Source organism: Electrophorus electricus, chromosome 1 (genome assembly GCF_013358815.1).
Source record: "Electrophorus electricus isolate fEleEle1 chromosome 1, fEleEle1.pri, whole genome shotgun sequence".
NCBI classification, from domain to species: domain Eukaryota; kingdom Metazoa; phylum Chordata; class Actinopteri; order Gymnotiformes; family Gymnotidae; genus Electrophorus; species Electrophorus electricus.
In genome coordinates this window covers 130,012-148,746 of record NC_049535.1, presented here as the reverse complement: position 1 = coordinate 148,746, position 18,735 = coordinate 130,012, and the positions used below count along the sequence as shown (strand labels likewise).

At 42.3% G+C, this 18,735-nt stretch overlaps 1 protein-coding gene across 12 annotated transcripts in view; it reads right to left on the bottom strand.

Moving 5' to 3' along the window:
- vps13c (vacuolar protein sorting 13 homolog C) overlaps positions 1 to 18,735 on the bottom strand; it is a 46,821-nt gene that overhangs the window by 24,615 nt on the left and 3,471 nt on the right. For 3 of the 12 annotated variants that reach the window (XM_035533096.1, XM_035533097.1, XM_035533122.1), the window contains exons 5-42: positions 17,248 to 17,349; positions 16,940 to 17,002; positions 16,444 to 16,515; positions 16,151 to 16,260; positions 15,827 to 15,886; positions 15,670 to 15,729; positions 15,340 to 15,420; positions 14,788 to 14,845; positions 14,134 to 14,261; positions 13,919 to 14,025; positions 13,573 to 13,744; positions 13,417 to 13,479; positions 13,187 to 13,334; positions 12,852 to 12,946; positions 12,430 to 12,572; positions 12,006 to 12,198; positions 11,131 to 11,245; positions 10,714 to 10,850; positions 10,460 to 10,592; positions 9,275 to 9,392; positions 8,897 to 9,032; positions 8,694 to 8,775; positions 8,388 to 8,488; positions 8,021 to 8,174; positions 7,783 to 7,853; positions 7,542 to 7,601; positions 7,240 to 7,390; positions 7,104 to 7,115; positions 6,809 to 6,925; positions 6,492 to 6,595; positions 6,167 to 6,334; positions 4,043 to 4,075; positions 2,697 to 3,001; positions 2,367 to 2,514; positions 2,074 to 2,179; positions 1,822 to 1,949; positions 1,291 to 1,447; positions 127 to 206 (exon numbers count right to left, since the gene is read on the bottom strand). In XM_035533096.1, the coding sequence (XP_035388989.1) occupies positions 127 to 206; positions 1,291 to 1,447; positions 1,822 to 1,949; positions 2,074 to 2,179; positions 2,367 to 2,514; positions 2,697 to 3,001; positions 4,043 to 4,075; positions 6,167 to 6,334; positions 6,492 to 6,595; positions 6,809 to 6,925; positions 7,104 to 7,115; positions 7,240 to 7,390; positions 7,542 to 7,601; positions 7,783 to 7,853; positions 8,021 to 8,174; positions 8,388 to 8,488; positions 8,694 to 8,775; positions 8,897 to 9,032; positions 9,275 to 9,392; positions 10,460 to 10,592; positions 10,714 to 10,850; positions 11,131 to 11,245; positions 12,006 to 12,198; positions 12,430 to 12,572; positions 12,852 to 12,946; positions 13,187 to 13,334; positions 13,417 to 13,479; positions 13,573 to 13,744; positions 13,919 to 14,025; positions 14,134 to 14,261; positions 14,788 to 14,845; positions 15,340 to 15,420; positions 15,670 to 15,729; positions 15,827 to 15,886; positions 16,151 to 16,260; positions 16,444 to 16,515; positions 16,940 to 17,002; positions 17,248 to 17,349 (4,271 nt within the window). The remainder of the gene's footprint in view (positions 1 to 126; positions 207 to 1,290; positions 1,448 to 1,821; positions 1,950 to 2,073; positions 2,180 to 2,366; positions 2,515 to 2,696; positions 3,002 to 4,042; positions 4,076 to 6,166; positions 6,335 to 6,491; positions 6,596 to 6,808; positions 6,926 to 7,103; positions 7,116 to 7,239; positions 7,391 to 7,541; positions 7,602 to 7,782; positions 7,854 to 8,020; positions 8,175 to 8,387; positions 8,489 to 8,693; positions 8,776 to 8,896; positions 9,033 to 9,274; positions 9,393 to 10,459; positions 10,593 to 10,713; positions 10,851 to 11,130; positions 11,246 to 12,005; positions 12,199 to 12,429; positions 12,573 to 12,851; positions 12,947 to 13,186; positions 13,335 to 13,416; positions 13,480 to 13,572; positions 13,745 to 13,918; positions 14,026 to 14,133; positions 14,262 to 14,787; positions 14,846 to 15,339; positions 15,421 to 15,669; positions 15,730 to 15,826; positions 15,887 to 16,150; positions 16,261 to 16,443; positions 16,516 to 16,939; positions 17,003 to 17,247; positions 17,350 to 18,735) is intronic. The other 9 variants (XM_035533102.1, XM_027021797.2, XM_035533098.1 and 6 more) reach the window with 7 other exon arrangements.

The window sequence follows — 18,735 nt, the reverse complement described above, 5'->3', positions numbered from 1 at the left end:
CTATTGCAACAACGCAATGATGAAAGATCTACTAAAATAATTACAAATGATTCTGCATGTTCAATCCTGTAAAAACAATAAGCATCAAAGGCCTTGCTGAATACACCATGCCATATTTTTACCTACCCTGACAAACTGCACTTTGAGCAGCTCTGCCCCCTGCTGTGCAGAGGAGCTCAGAATGCACAGGGGTTCCCCACACGAATCTGGGACAACAGTAGGAAAAAAGGGGGAACGGTGTCACTACTCAATTTGGGCCCTGATCAGTGTATAAAAGGCGTGTAAAATCTGTGTGAATGGTGCGTCAAAGGATTATATTACATCTTTATCCTGCAAGTGCATCATGTACCCAAGGTTTGCTGAGACAGGCACCAAGTTTGATTGTCCACATAGCAATGAAATGAATTTTACCCACATCAAACATTTGAATAGAATAATCATTTTTTCACACTCACACAAAACCCTGAGGTGTTTAACATGTTGCTCTACAAAATACACTTCAGAGCACTAAGCCAGCTGAATGGGAAGAACATGATCCAGGCTTTCATCACGTATCAACACCTCCACACTACCAGTCATCAGATATAATCCACACCTCCACACTACCAGTCATCAGATATATATCAACACCTCCACACTACCAGTCATCAGATAGAATCAGCACCTCCACACTACCAGTCATCAGATAGAATCAACACCTCCACACTACTAGTCATCAGATATAATCAACACCTCCACACTACCAGTTATCAGATATATATCAACACCTCCACAACACCAGTCATCAGATATAATCAACACCTCCACACTACTATTCATCAGATATAATCAACACCTCCACACTACCAGTCATCAGATATATATCAGCACCTCCACACTACCAGTCATCAGATAGAATCAACACCTCCACACTACCAGTCATCAGATATAATCAACACCTCCACACTTCCAGTCATCAGATATACATCATCACCTAAATGGCTGGATTGAAACTCAGCACAGAGGCACTAATTATGGCAGCAAAGGAACAAGCTCTGAATACAAGATCAACAGAGGCTGCATCCACCACACCAGGCAGGACCCCAGATGCAGGCTGTGCAAAGATGCCCGACACAATCCAACACATAACAGCATGATGCAAGATGCTAGGAGTCAGAGTGTACATGGATCACCATAAGCAAGTGGCTGGTATAGTGTACAGAAACCTCTGTTTTAGACCAAAGTTGGCTGAAATGTTTAAAGGAATTGAAATGTTTTACCATAGATATCGCTCTACACCAACCTACTCACCTGTAAACTCCAGGCACTTCATGGAGATTGTCTTGATGTACGTGGTGGCCAGCATGTCATATTTGTGCACTTGGGTATCAATTCCGAGCTGAGCTACATGGACCACCAGGAAGGGATTCTCATGTCCATGCTTTGATTTCTTCAGCATCACCGTTACCTACACAGGGAATGTAACCGTGCTTAACTATCCAAATACCTAAATACCCATCATAATTAAAACATGGTGCTGACAATACTTAAATACCCAACTACATAATTAAATATGGTGTTGAGAATACCAAACACCCAACTACAAAATTAAACATGGTGTTGAGAATACATAAATACTGAACTACATAATTAAACATGGTGTTGAGAATGCATAAATACTGAACTACATAATTAAACATGGTGAATTATAAAAATCCAACAATATAATGATGAAAAAGCTATTCATAACAATCCGTTGATGAACAAATATAGATGAACATAGATGAACAATATATGAACATAGATGAACAAATATAGATACGATCAGATCTTTTGCTGTACCTCCATAATTTCAAAGTTGAGCAGAACACTGACAATGTTCTCACTGACATTTCCATTGGAAAGAGCTGGCTGAGTTTCTGTCTCCACAGGAAGTGTCTCTTTGAGGTCTTCATTTGTTTCAGTTTTATCTGTATAACACAGGGAAGCAACGTATATGTAGGAGGTTGGGTAATGTACATGGTGTGTAGCAGGTTTGGGTAATGCACATGAAGCCCAACAGAGCGACAGTTGCATTTTTTTTTTTTTTTTTACCTTTAAACGGTTTCTTCACATCAGAGGATGAAGTTCTGCTTCCCTCACTGATGTTTTCTGCTAGAATCCCCATCAACACACTCAAGTCTTCCTGGCCAAGAACAATCTACCACATCCAGGAGGCACATTTGTTTCTCACAGGAAACAACCTTTTTGAAAATTTAAAGCACTGCACACTTCATGTTTATTAATGAATTACATTTAGCAATGAATTAGTAAAAAGCTAAATCCTGATGAATCTAAGATACTACGTGCAACATAGGTTCACTGGTTCACCAGTGGGTCAAACTCACATTCATGGACTTCAGGCCTCCTTTGACCTCCACTCCAGGGATCTTGGTGAACCAGGAGGCAGCCAGGTTACGCTTCACCAGTAGCTCCAGATTAACCGGCTGCAGGATCTGGATGTCGGCCTGAGGGTCATCACGCCTCAGAACCATCCTGCAAACAGGAAAACAAGACAAAATTCTGAACTGACAGGATTCTCACTTTTCTTAAAGTTCTAGACTAGTTGCTTTGAAATCTCGGAAGGTGGCTTTAATCAGGGATATTAAAGAAAACAATAACCACATTAGAAGGTAATGCTATTACTAGCAGAAAACCAATTCAGGCAAAACATTAACCTGGATAATTTGAGATGCGTCAACTTGATGTCCATGGTCTCCTGAACGGCTGGGAGAGGGAAGCCCTCAGCCTGAAGCAGAGCGAAGCTGTTGCTAACGTTGATGAGACCCAGGTCCACCACAAGGGCATCATGGGACATGGAAGACTGGGGGATTATGATGAGCGGGGCCTTTAGTCTGATGTCCATGGAGAGTCTGAAACTCTTCTGAGCGAAGTCTCTGACGCTGGAGGCAGCCTTCTCTGCTGCCTGGGCTGTAGCTGCGCTCAGCGCCTCCTTGGCCGTCTGGAAGTTGTCCACAAATGTCTAGGAAACATGAATGACAATTAGCAAGTGATCTGATGTAAAACTGAGGAGCAAGTGTGTATGAGCCATGGTTTAACTGTCAGCTCAGAGACTCGGAGAGGTCTGTGGAAAGTGGGAGGTGTTGATGGGGAAGCCTGTTAAAATAAACAGGGAAACCTCATGCAGGAATGCTCTTATCCTCTTTGAGCTCTGACAACCAAATTTACAAAAAAGTTGCAAATTTGAATAAAAGCTGGAGGTGAAGTTGTGATTGGTGAAGAAGGATTTGGAAAGCATGGTAGATTATGGCAGAAGACAGTCTGTAAATGTGATTTAAATCTGCCACACATGGAAGTGTGTTGGCAGTACAGTCTTTCTCCTCGTGCTGACATTCCAAACCCAGAGCACTTTAGTATTAATGGCATCACAAAACAAAAGACAAACACACATGCAAGCAAGTCCATAAAACAATGACAATGACACAGATACAAGTTATTCATACAAGTCCACTTTCACTGAGTATTCCGTCATAAGAAATGTAATAATCAATTTATCAATGATTTCCATTTCAATTAGAGCATGACAAATCAAGATCAGAAAAACAATGCGCAGCCAATCAATCTACTTCTGCTGTCTGAAAGAAAAAAGAAAGGAAGACCCATTTCTGCTTTTATAACCATAGTTTTGCATAGATTTAGCAATTCTGATTTTAACCAACAGCATTCTTTAATATCCCCATTATGTAATGAAGACAAAATGTAACGTTACACCTTACAATACATTAATAATGTTAATAACATTACACTTTACAATAATCCGTTAATAACATTAATAACCTTACAATAATATGTTAATGTTAATAACGTTACACCTTACAATAATATGTTAATAATGATAATAATGTTACACCTTACAATATGTTAATAATGTTAATGTTACACTGTATAATAATACACTGTAACCTCACACTGTAAAGCACAGTTAAAATGCTCTGGGTGTGCAAAGGTGCATTAACGGTGAAGGTGCAGCTCTAAGAGCTTATAATGGCGCCCAGGCCTGTACCTCATCAGCAGAGTAGTGAGAGCTAAAAGAATCCTGGAAGCAAGACACAACAAAGAGGAGAGAAAAGAAGCGAAATAAAGTAGCATCAGAAAAACAGCAACACAAAGAGGAACGTCGGACACACATCTAGAGGAACGTCGGACACACATCTAGGAGGAACGCCAGACACACATCTAGGAGGAACGTCGGACACACATCTAGGAGGAACGTCGGACACACATCTAGGAGGAACGTCGGACACACATCTAGGAGGAACGTCGGACACACATCTAGGAGGAACGTCGGACACACATCTAGAGGAACGTCGGACACACATCTAGAGGAATGTCGGACACACATCTAGAGGAATGTCGGACACATCTAGTAAATCATTTCATCTGTGGCAAGAATTAAGTACTAATCTCTGTCTAAAATAACTAGTGTGATCAGTTCTTCTGCTGGCTGAGGGAGTTGTGCTTTACTCACTAAGGAAAGTGCTTACTGCCAGTTCATGTGTAGAGCACTACAGTACAGCTGGGGCATATGGCAAAAATATGATCACAACATTTTTTCCCCATATTGATCAATATTGAATTGATTAATATTGATCAATATTCAAACATCATTTTAACTACCTTTAATATGGGGTAATGACCACAAAAGACGACACTATTTATTGTTGTTTTGGTAGAGTAAGCGCAGATAAAATGTTCACACCATGGTTCACACCGTGGTTGTGGTCTATCTGTAAGAGTTGTGTTTCCCAGTGATGTATTCTGCAAACCATCTTAACCTGTGCTTCACTGCTTTTCCCACATCCAAGCAACTTCCATATAACTGATATTGTGGTAAACTTTTTTGTCAACACTTTCATCAGCTTCGGAGAATATCATGAGTTCACGTTCACTTTCAGGCCACTCGCAGGGTCCACTTGTCTTTTCCTAATTTTAGAGCCTTCTTGCTGGTAGCACACATGATGCTTTGTGTCAGGAAATAGGCAAGTACTTTGACGTACAACCCAAAACTGACTGACTGGCTGTTGTTATGTTTCTTTCTGCTGTGTGATAGACTGTTACTGTAACGTGCTGGCCCGAGTGCCGAAGGGCGCGGAGCAGGATGCACAGACTCTCTCGACACGGACGAACATTTAAGTACATAAAACATAACGGCACTCACATATAACACAAGCAATAAACGTGAAAACTTAACGGTTAACACTGAACAGAACAATGAACACGACTACCTTGAACAATGACGGCACTACATCAACACTGACCAACACCCGGCAAACAAGGACATGGGTTTATATACATAAACACAAGACAAGGTGCAGGTGTGTGCAGGTGTGGCCACAAACAAATATCCTCCCACTTCACGTGCCGGGCCAAACCCCGTGACTCGTGGGAAGTGAGCGTTCCGTGACAGTTGCATCTATACTTATACAGTAAAAATGTCAAAAGCTCCTCATCGTTATCATCAAGTCACACAAGCTTTAAAATGTTCCTGAAACTTTGACCGATTTTGAGTCTCATGTCAAGTCAATCAGTAAACTATATTTGAGGTCACACCTCACCACCCTGTACTGAACATAAAAAATGCTGAAAGACAACACTCCACCTTTCTTTCTTCTGTGACTCTAATTGCCAACTTTGGCTTTGGGTTTCTATTAATGGAAAATTCTCCAAAATTGTCAATTGTAACTTATTTTAAAGAAACTGTACTGGGTTAAGAACTATTTAGTGGTAGCACTTTATTCTTATGCATATTAACTCTGAATGTCGCTGAGGGACAGCAGTAGTTAAAGTACTGGACTAGTAATCAGAGGGTTGCCAGTTCAAGTCCCACCACTGTCAAGTTGCCACTGTTGGGTCCCTGAACAAGACCCTTAACCCTCAATTACTCAAGATGTATTCAGTCATAATTTTAAGTCGCTTTAGATAAAAGTGTCAGCTAAATGTTGTAAATGTAAAACAAAATTATAGGTATTTGCAATTAGGTGTGTGTGTGAGCATGTGTTTAAGGTGCATGAGTGTGTGAATGGTGAGTGTATGGGTGTAGGTGTGTGTGCGAGAGTGAGAGTGGGAGTTGTATGTGTGGGTGTGGGAGGTATGTGGGAGGTGTGTGTGAGGGTTTATGTACTCTCACCAGTAGAGACATGAGGAACTTGTGCAGGTAAACGATCTGGATGCAGCCGACTCTCAGCGTGACTTTGCTGTCCACTTTAGTCACATCAGAGTAACCATTTCCCTCCGTCGCTCCAGGGTACAAGATCATCTTGAAGCTGAACACCTCCTCTCCCACTATAGACACTGCCTGTCAGTACACACATAATCCACCTATTCAGATTTAGATTTACCTCAAACAAAAGTAAATTAAAGTTAAAGAATATTCCAGTGTTTTCTAAATGTTTTACAAAAATCTGTGTGCCTCTGTGCTTTTAGCTGAGATGCATCAGATCTTGATGTCACACCTTTTTGTGTATTGTTTTCGGGTCCACATCCAGCACAATGATATCTCGCAGGCGAGCAAACACCTCTGTCTCTTTGGCCTGGACCACCACGGATGCATCAATACCTGACAAACATCAACTATGTTTAAACTGTAGACAAGTTTAATCTCATTCCAAACCAAACTCTTAGTCTGCCCGGTAGGTTCCACTGTTACAGTGCAGTGATGCTTCCACAATTAAAGGGTGAATATCGGATATTTATATTGTTATAGCACCTGCATTTGAGGCTTGAGGATTATGTTCCATTTCATAGCTGAACGCTCTGCACAGAACTGTACCTTGGACTCGGATATCTGCGATGTTGCTTCGGTCGTCACAGACGACCACTCCAAATGAACCCAACATGGCACAGAGCTTAAAGCGCACCACTGTGGAGGTCTTCCCTCCCTTAGACACTAGGAGAGAACAGTCATACCTTTACTGTGATGCTGAGGAGAAACTCCTCACTGTACATCACAGAAGCCAGTTAGTTGGTAACATGCCTCTTCACAAGCAAACTGTGCTCTCCAAAGTCATGTCGCATGTCATATCAAGACCAGTGCAAAACAAATTGGTAGAAATGTAATTAATTACCCACAAATAACCCTACAAAACAGAGACAAATACAACATTCACAAAAGATGCTGATAGAACCATTAATGTCTGAAATAATTGAAAACATTTGTATGTTTGCATGCACACATTTGTAACTGTGTGTGCATGTGTGCACCTGTTTTTCCAGTTGCCGTCCTGTCAGCTTGTCTTCGGGTGTCTTGAACTCTAGAGGCAGTGATGTCCTGGGGGACTGCTGTGTTCAGGTAGTTAATGGTGGACAGCAGAGCGCTGGTGTGAAGCATGAACATGAGTGAGGAAAATTCCACCTGCATACACAGATGTGAGGACAGTGTGAAATTCCACATGCACACACTAGTGTGAGGACAGTGTGAAATTTGGGCAAGATGACGTCATTGAAAGCACCAGTTTGACTGAATTAACTGAGTGTGATGTGCTGCTTAGAATGTTTTACTTTACCTTCAGTGTCTGCTCAGTGTTGTCAAACAGACCCTGGAAACTGGGCCCACTCACATCAGCCTGCATGGGAGAGAGAGTCAGTAAATCACACACACACGCACACACACACATGCACACGCATGCGCACACAAAAACACACACACGCAAAAACACACATGCAAACAAACATACAGAAGCAGTCACAGGAACACTCACATGCACACATAAAAAGTGTTTTCAGAAGTAGGAACTGAGTGCTTACTTTGATGTACTCCACTTTCAGCAGATCAGATCCATGTTTGTCTGATGAGCTAATTAGATGGAGTGGCTGATCTGAGTTACCCACACCCACAGAGATTGATTGAGTGAGCGAGGACGAGAGAGAGAGACCAGATAAGCAGAGTTTGTAAAGTATAGAGCAAAATCATAAGAAAACATTCAGACTAATATGCTGAATTTTATAACACAAGTACATGGTGTGTGTGCGTGCGTGTCTGCACCTCTCGTCTCACAGTAGTCCAGGTTTATCTTGCGCAGGTATGAGGTCACAGTGAAGTCATAAGTCCTCATCTTCCCTTCTGCACCCAAATTACACACATTCAGAGCCAAAACTGTTTCCTCCATCGCAGTCTGACGGGTGAGCTCAAGGAGGACCTGCACACATACATGCACAAATTCACATATATCAATACTTACACATATACTGCACATATACTGCTAAACACTAGTGCAAAGATAAGTGTATACAGACGCAAACTCAAACAAACCTGTCAGTCTGATAAACAATTCCTTCATAAAAAAAAAAAAAAAAAAAAAAAAAACAAACAAAAAAAAAAACCAACACTCTTGGACATCCCTCATCCTTACCGTTTTGATTTCAAATTTGAACTGAACATCAGTCAGGTCTTCCTGGACTGATCTCTGACCATCTTCATCTGGAGACCTTTCACTGGTGTCCTCTTCAGAGTCTGAGCACACACACACACACACACACACACACACACACACACACGCAGACAGACACACACACACACGCTTTTTTTAGCTGGTACAGACACACACACGCACGCTTTTTTTAGCTGGTACAGAACATTAACACCTTAACCCAGCAAAACTGTAGCTCATAGTCAGTGGCTCTATTCAGACTCTACTTGAGCAGACACACACACAAACCTGACTCAGTGGAATACGGGAGGGCTGATGGATCTAAGCTCAGCACCCTTGGCCTGGCGCCTGCTAACGGCATCACTCGTGCCTACAAACATACACACACACGCGCGCGCGCACACACAGGCACACACAGATTTAATTAACTTAAAACTGTATTGTTTAATATTGCAGACTCTGTATGTGTGTGTGTGTGTGTGTTCTTGTACCCTGTGGGTTGGGGAGGAGGGTGGGGTTGATACAGGGTGGGGGAGGGGAATACTGTCCACTAGTTCTAGAACCCCCTGGATCTTCTGATCGGAGATCTTCACATGCAGTAAAGGAAGTTCTCCAGACACCTTAAACCTGCAGAACCAAGCGCACACAAGTGAGCGTGAATCAGACCTGGGGCAGAGTGCAGAGGGAGTGTGTGTTGCACACCACTCTATGTATGTTTGTGTGTAATAATGTGTTTGTGTGTGTGTGTGTGTGTGTGTGCGCATGTGTTTGAGAGAGACAGAGAGTGTGTGTCATAGTGTGTGTCACAGTGTGTGTGCGCGCGTGTGTGTGTGTCTGTGCATGTGCGTGCGTGTTTTTGTGTGTGAGACCTGGGCATGCGTGAGTCTTTCTCCACTATGCACTTGGCGAGGTTCAGGGTAAAGTCCATGGGCCGGAGAATGTGCTGGATGGATGAACTCTGAGTACGAGCACTTTTCCATGATTCACCTGTAGAAAAACACACAGACACACAATCTGATCTTTCACTGAAATATAGGACTGCACAACAGTTTTAGGCCGCCCAAGAAAATATAACCTTTTAATCAGGGCAGCAAGTGTTCATTTACATGTAAAACACAATAAATAAACACTACTATAATAAAATTGATGCAGAAACATAATTGTGGTAAACTTTTTAACTTGTGAATTGGTGAGAAAAACACAGGTTTGGTTTACAAATCTCTCTTCAAAGGTCAAGACCCAGCTGCACTAAACCTTTCAGCATGACATCACCCAGAAGCAAGATAAACATCTACAGCTGGAACCCTTCCAGGCGAGCAGGCCATGTCCATGTCCAGGGTCAGGCTTATTTTAATTTGAAATGACCATAACACTGCTCCAACATTCAATAAATGAAACTCTAGTACTTATTGTAGGGTATTGTTTATTATACTGATGTTGATTGCTCCTATGTTGACTAACTCTAGTACTTATCGATCCCCAGTATTCTAGATCATTTGTAAATTAGACTCTAACCTACTGTACTGTACTGTACTAGGATGTATTCTATGAGGAAATGACAAAGCACTTTTGTAAGTCGATCTGGATAACAGCGTCTGCTAAATGCCATAAATGTAAATGTAAACATGCAGGTTAAGGTTCTTTTCCTGGTTCAAATGTCTCCTTTGCTCCCCGCTGGATGTTTTTAACAGCAGCACACACACACTGTTGATTAAAAACAAGCATCTTCGTCTGAATCAAAAACATTATATGGAGACAAAGCGAAGTTCCAGAGAAAAGGAAAGTGGGTTTCCAAAACTTCAAAAACTCAACGTTTCATTATTCATCATCCGTGTCATTATGAACCTGTCTCGCTGTCTCACTGTCTCTGCTTTGCAAATGTCAGCTGCAACTGGGTCAGTTTGGTTGAACATTGAGCACAGTGGCAAGGCAGCCATAAATAGTAGTGCACAATATGAAGGGAAACAGTGCTCCCTAGAGGAAAAAGGCCAGCACAAAGCTCTCTGTTAAATATCCCAGCAGGCGTGTGACTACATATCCCAACAGGTGTTTACCTGATTTGCTGTAGAGCACTTGAACACTGCGAAGCTCCAGAGAGAATCTTTCGTACGCTCTGTCCATAATCTCCTCCAGAGAGGAAAAACTAGCAGATATCTGCTGATGAGACCCCTGGTCCACGCTATTCAGCTAGGATACACACACACACACGCATGCACAAAGACACACACACACACATACACACACACATTCAGAATTCACAGCATTAGACAGCACGGACATTAAAACACCATACAGGTTTTACACTCACTTGCAGGCTGCCAAAGTCTATGATGATGAGGTCTGACTTGCTCTGATAAAAGCCAGACTTGGGCACCAGCAGGTAGGATGGCTTCAGGTCAATCCGCAGGTCCAGAACTTTACGGGTCTCAATAATGTGAGACAGACCTACAGTGCCAAAGTGACATCCATTTATTAGATTTACATGAATATTCATTTAAATGTGATTACAGGTGAGGGGTGTGTCAGCAGATTGAGGGGTGTATCTTTGGGCAGAGGGGTGTGTCTCTAAGCAGAGAAGTGTATGTAGGGAGGGTGCTGCGTCTGGGGACAGAGAGGTGGGAGGGGGTGTGTCTTTGTGATGATGGGTGTGTCTGCAAGGGGTGAGGGGTGTGTCTGTGAGGGGTGTGTCTGTGAGGGGTGAGGGGTGTGTCTGTGAGGGGTGTACCACTAGCTGTCTTCTCCTTTATCTCCTCCAGCTTGCTGAGCGTGGCTGAGGTGATCACCTCCAGATCAACTCCCTTTCCTGTCTTAAAGAAGTCTGCCAGGCTGTTTATTGTCAGCTACAAACAAATACAAATCAGTATTTCAGCAGAAGACTCACTGAGGTGACACTTTGACTACAGAACAATTGGAGAGTAGTATAACTTCTTGAACACTGAGAAAGTCAGGTTTAATACCTCCACTTTGGTCATTAAAAGTGTTTGGTGTGTCGCAATCATCTCAACCTTGATCAGTGCAAGCCTCAGCTTGAATGATGGTTCTTTACTCCACATGTCACTACATGTTGCAGCGTTACTCAGCTTGACTGGCAGTCCTTTACTCTACATGTTACTTATAGCATGTTTTCACACACCCTCATACATGACATCATCCATTTCCTTTTAAACATGTCTGTTAAAAAGCTTAACAAGAACATTTATGTAAATCTATATGATATAACTTTGATGTGAAGAAGGAGCTTGATAACAATTACGTAAAAATGATATCAAAAGCTTTAATCAGTGGGCTGCAATAAATGTGTTGTCACTGTGATGCAATTGGCCTGTCACCCTGTGTGATAAGATGTCTGAATATTTTAATGCCTGTGTACAGGAGTCTGTGGGGGGGTTGCATGGTTGAGGGGCAGTCATGATTTTTTGTGTGTGAGAGAGAGTGTGTGTGTGTGTGTGTGTGTGTGTGTGTGTGTGTGTGTGTGTGTGTGTGTGTGTGTGTGTGTGTGTGTGTGTATGTGTATGTGAGAGAGAGAGTGTGTGTGTGTGTGTGTGTGTGTGTGCACTCGAAAGTATGTGTGTGACTGTGTGTGAGTGAGAGTGTGCTCACAGCATCGTAGATCATCTCCACAGGCTGGGAGTGCACATGGAGGAGCTGATCTGCAGGACTATCCTCTGGGTTGAGCTCAAACAGCACACTGAGCAGAGAGGAACACGAGTCCCCCACAGAGGCGATGAGTGATGGGACCTGGCCCTGCTGCTGCAGCCCTGTCACGAACCAGTGCTCCAGACTGGCCTCCACCCTTACACACACACACACACACGTTATCCACTAATGTCTGTTGTGTGTGAGAGAGTGTACCTATGTGATTGTATGTGTGTGCGTTTATGTAATTGTGTCTGTGTGTGTGTGTTAGTGTGCATGCATATTTGTGTGTGTGTGTCTGCTTGTGAGTGTGTGATTTCATGATTTTGTGCATGTGTGTGTGCGCATCTGTACGTGTGTGTGTAAGTATGTGTTTGGTGTGTGTTACTTTATGGCCTGTGCTCCTGGTCTTTGGGAGATGGTGGTACTGAGGTCAATCATCTGCACTTTCAGGATCTCTGGAACTCTTATCTCCTCACGCACCGTTACTGACGTCCGTAACAACTTGAAATTCATAATCACTGCTACATACTACAAACACACACACACACAGACACACACACACGCATGCGTGCACATGCACAATATAACCATTCATCAGTATGTCAAAGCAACTAGCATGTTATGAAATAAATACACGTTTAAGCAACAAAAAAAAAAAAAAAGGATTTCAATTAACACAAACACAGAATTAAAGAAAATGTTCAAGTAATGTATAAGGTGTCTCAGACTGTTTCAGCAAAATTCTCAAACTCAATTTTATTCAGAACCCTTGTTTGTGGTGTAAATATGTAAATATGTGATACGAACATCTTTGGGTAATGTCAGGTTGTGGGAACTTTCACTGTAGCCGATGGCTGTGTATAACTTTGCTTTCTCTTCAGCAGTCATGATCGTATCTATACCTTCATGCGCGCACACACACACACACACACACACACACACACACACACACACACACACACACACACACACACAGTGAAAATGAAGCTTTGCATTTGTTTGTAGTTCAGCAGATAGCCTTTACTCACACTCAATCACACACACACAGACACACACAGACACACACACACACACACACACACACACACACACACACAGTGAATATGAAGCTATGTATTCATTTGTAGTTCAGCAGAACTCACTCTCCTGCTCTGTCATTTCCTCTTCCTGTTCTCTCTTCTTCCCTTCCTTCCTGCCAAAGAAACTGCTGAGAAACCCTCCCCCTCCTCCTCCTCCCTGTTTCTGTGCTGCTCCCTTCTTGGCAACAAGCTTCTGTCCTGAGCGAACCATCTGAAGCAAGTAAGAACACAGAGCGATGAAGGTCTGAAGGGTGGAGATCTCCAGCTGTAGGTGCAGCACATGGTCCTTGTACCTCCATCTGTGCCTGCTGCCTGGCCAGTGTGATGTTGAACACATCCAGACGTTTCTCCAGTTCCTAGCAGATAAAGCATGTTAGCACTGTACTGCACACACATTTCTCCATCCTGCTATATTTCTCAGGCAGGTACCAGAGGTGTTTTTGCAGTACCAGGATCTGTTTCTCCGTGTCTTCCCGGACTTTGCTCTGGCTCAGCTTGGCTCTGTGTGCAGTTTTGTATGCCTTCAGCGTCTGTCTGTGTTTCCTGATGTGTGTCCAGCTCCACATTTCCTTGTAGCGCTTTATATTTACCTCCAACACACTGGAGATGGCATACCTCCACCTGTGAAGTAATGACAGAAACCTACCAATCAGAGCACGGCACACACAGACCCCTAAAATAAAAAGAACATGAAAAAATAATAACAGGATCAATTTGACCAATCAGAGCAGACTATAACAAAAGGAAACCAAATAATTGTCCTACCAATCAGCACCAAAGATGTTAAATACTTACCACAGTTTGGCATGTTTGTGTACCGGGACATGTGGTCTGAACTTCCTGTAGGGAGCATTTTTAACCATACAGTCCACGGACTCCAACAGGTCCACCATAGACAGGTACTAAAAAAAAGACACGAGGTTGTTCTCATTATTTACACACATGGCGGACATGTCTCGGGGGACGGAGGTGTGTGTTGGGTGAGCGAACTGCAAGCTGGGGGTCCGGACCTGAGGTTTGGTCATCTCTATGGCAATGTTCTGCACCTCCAGCTGGAAGCTTGCTTTGGGAGACTTCAGCTCAACCTCTGCATTTGGATTAATGCACATCTTGGCAGAAGCAAAGATGGGTTTGAAAACTGTACAAGATACAAGATTGGAGGTGATCCAACTACAATAATATACAGTGTCTATTTAAGGATACAGGTCTTAAAGTAAACAGCACACATGGTATATTAAACTAGTATATTTACCCCTGTCAAAACAAGATCACAGCAGACTGACAGTTAGGGTGTGTTCAAGACAAATGAGACAGCCAATAGCATGGGACTGTTAAGATTTGTGGGTATACAGTGTCTCACAAACATTTACTTAGGTTTTGAATAAGTACAAATAAATCGATCTCCTTTTACGATGTGGAGTAATAAATAATTAATTTTGTAGTCATGCCAAAACTACACAATATAGCAAATGAGTTAAATGACAAAAGATAAACACTATTTATAAATGAAGTGAACTTCTGGATTTTATTGTTAGGGGTTATGTGTCTGTAAGGAGCTTGACAATGAGAACTGGGATTTACTTCTATTTACATAAAAGTGTGTTTTATGATACTGAGGTCAACAGCAGACGAAGGACTTCCCTTAACACATGGTTAATACGCACTGTATTGGTATCCTTTCAGCTCTTCATCTTTGGTGCTGATTCCTGCTTTTAGTTTGCTCTGCAAATAAATAAAAAATAAGAAGAAATGAATTACAGGTAAATGCGTCACTGGGTATAGTGTAGTTATGAGTTCCACAACAAGCTCCAAAAACACATTTATGGCAGAAGAAAATCATGTGAAGATCAGCCTGTGTGTATGCACACACACATCCTGTGTAATCACTTCATTCATTTCCTTCCTCTTCGCTAAGAAAACCACAAACGGTATTAGTTATTATCCTGTTACTGTCTGTGCTAACTGTGTATTTAGGGGTTTACTCTGGGTAAGTGTGTATTTAGGAGGTACTGTGGGTTAAGTGTGCATTTAGGGGTTTACTCTGGTAAGTGTATATGTATGGTTGTATGTAAAGGGTGCATAAGGTTGAACAGCATGGTCCAGCCTGCACTACTATCAGGAGAAGCTAAGCTTGAGTCATGTGGACAGAACCTCTCCTGGGTCACAAACACTGCAGGACCAGCTACAGCAGAGCCAAGTATGCAGAGCAACATTACCACGGCCTCTTCCCGGGAACATTGGCAGAACATTGGGCTGTTAACATTCCAGTAGGCACACAGACACTCCAAACAACCGAGCTGAACACACACACACACACACACACACACACACACACACACACACACACACACACACACACACACACACACACACACACGACATATGGAAAACCTAAAAAATTATATTCATCACAGTTAATAAACACTCCACCCGCCACCAAATACACCATTATTAATATTAATCATTGAACAGCACCAGTTAATGGAAATATATCAAACTAATATATTAAATTATTGTTGATCACTTTTTGACAATCACTTTTTTACCTTATAGATGAGTTTGGCTGCTTCATTTAGAATACAGGTCCTCCAGTTCTCATCGGTTGTCTAGGGACAGCATTGTGGCATACAATATAAATATTTAACATATACATAATTTTATGATGTCATATAATAATTGTATAGGGGGTGTGTGTCATATTACCTGCAGACTGAGTTCTGACAGAGTCACTCCCACGGAGAGAGGTCTCTCTGGATCTGATATCTTGTGTTTTTGGGACAATACATAATAGACACACTTAACAAATATTAACACAATGCCAGCAATAACAGAAACCTCTACTTCTTCCTCAGATACACACACATACACACACACACACACACACACGTACAGACACCCACAGACACACACACACACGTACAGACACACCCATAGACACCCACAGACACACCCATAGACTCACACATTCACACACTTGCACGTGCAGACACACCCTTAGACCCACACACACACGCACACATTACTTACATCATCCTCATATCTGACATGGATGCTGGTAATCTTGACCTGTAGGTTTTTGATTACTTGGGTTGCCAGTTTCTCAGCAAATGTGTCTTTCTTATCTTCTTGAGGCTTCTCTACAATGAGCATTTACAAAAACCATTTTAATAATATAATAATAATAACTGTTATGATGCAGTCCTGCAGACTCACAGTAAAACACACTGAACATGAAGCCAGTGAGAATATCGAACTGATTTGGCCATATTCTGTGCCACAGAAAGGAAGGAGCACAGCATCAGAAAACCCCAGACACCCACCTGATGTCCGCTCGTACCTTTTAGACCTCCCAAACAGTTTCTTATGCTTTTTATGCTTTTTATGTCCTTTATCTTACATAGTGCAGCATAGGGAGAGAGAGACAAGAGTCATTAAAGCAAAGAGCAGCAAGACACACTCACAGAGAGACACAGACAGACACACAGAGACACACACAGAGACACAGAGACACACACACACACACACACACAGAGACACACACACACACACACACACACACACACACACACACACACACACACACACACACACAGAGATACACACACCCTCAACACGTTATCAGAAATGCATAGCACTTGCAAAATATACAAAGTCTGCAACATACATGCATGTGCACACACACACAGACAGTTTTACATAAAGACGTGCACACATAAAAGAAGCAGAAAGTGTAAAACGGAAAAGACCCCGTTTTTTTGACGGGGTCTATTCACACACTGTCAGTGCAGGTCTGTGTGAATGAGGCAGTGTACATACCACAGGGGGCTTCCTTATATACATAACTCTCCAAATTATACACAAACTCTCCCACCTGAGAGTCTGCAGTCACCCATGTGCAGCAGAAGGCAAATACACACAGTAGTTAGCAAGACAGGATGCCTGGGTGGGTGCATGGTGCATGCATGCGTACTGGCCTCCATAACACACTCTACACCTCAGAGCTACAGCTTAAAGTGGTTACTCCAGCTTCTTCTGAATACACTGATACACTGACTTTAAGAGCTTGTATGTTGTTCTGTGAAGTGTTTCTGCCAGGCAGGCATTACCTCAGAGGCAGAGCTTACCTCTGCGTGCAGCCAGCTGGAGAGCCTCCTCAATGCGCTGCAGCTCCTTTTGTTTGACCTCCTGCAGATACCGCTCCTCTTTAGCTGCATCATACTTAATTGCTTCACACACACACACACACACACACACACACACACACACACACACACACACACACACACACACACACACACACACACACACACACACACACACACACACACACACACAGGTAGAGAGCAGTATCAGAGATACCCTGACAGGTAGAGGTCCAGAGGTAGGTATTCCCTGTCCTGCTCCTAGATGGTGGAACAAACATCCGGACACCAGAGTCCCTTGCAGTCTTCAAATGCAGACTGAAGACCTGTCTACTCGTGGAATATTTAAATGACCTCTGACCCTAAGTTGACTAAATGAAACTCGTACTTATTGTAGGGTATTGTTTATTACTCCTTTGTTGACTAACAAACTCTAGTACTCGTTTATTGCATTGATTGTTGTCTGTTATAGAGCTTATATGTGTTTGTACTTCTAGTCATCAGCAGTGATCCCTGTATTTCTACAGTATTTTAGTTCATTGGTATCTTGGACTCTAACCTACTGTACTGTACTAGGGTGTGTTCTATGAGGAAATGACAAAGCACTTTTGTAAGTTGCTCTGGATAAGAGCCTCTGCCAAATGCTGTAAAAGTAAATGTAGAGGGCAGTATCAAAGATTCAGAGGAATTAAGTGCTTTGAATTGATGTACACCACATGTCTTCTCATAGCACGAAGAAACAGGACTCCTCTCCTAACCTCAGTACCTTCCAGCTGCCTACCATGAAAGGTTAGATCAATGGACAGCAACCATGGTCAGTCTGTAAACGGATCAGAAGACGCAAGAGCTACTACTGTCAAAACTATGACTGAGGGATAAAGGAACACTAATTTCTATTTTTATTCTTCACTGACCACATTGAAATAATTTATTTCTTGAACCACCAACCCACCCCCAAATAAACTCCCTCAACACTCCCATGTGTTAGTGAAGTGCTTCTGGACCATGTGATCTCCAACCTAAAAACACAGCAGATTTAATGGCCTATATTGTACATTTTTCCTTTATTTTTCATTTTTGCTTGATTTCCAGTTCCAATATTTGTTTGTCTTTATGTTCCAAAACTGGTCATAATTCATTTTTAATATTTTAACTATTTCCAGCCGCCATTTATCCCATACAATTACGCAGGCTGTTTCGGTTACTGTGTCTTTAAGACAAATATAAGCTAAATAGGCTCTGTTCTGATTGGCTGTCCTATATTGTGCCTCATTCAAAAAGCAGTCAATGCTAAAACATGCCTGAGAACTGAAATATCAGTGGGCGGGGCTAAACTGCTACAGGCTGAATATGCAGAGATATGTAAATGAGTTTGTTCTCAGGCCGTCAGAGAAACAGTGATATGAAATCAGGCTGTTTTTCTAATATATATGGACTATATGGACATGAGGTGAAACATTAATAACATTT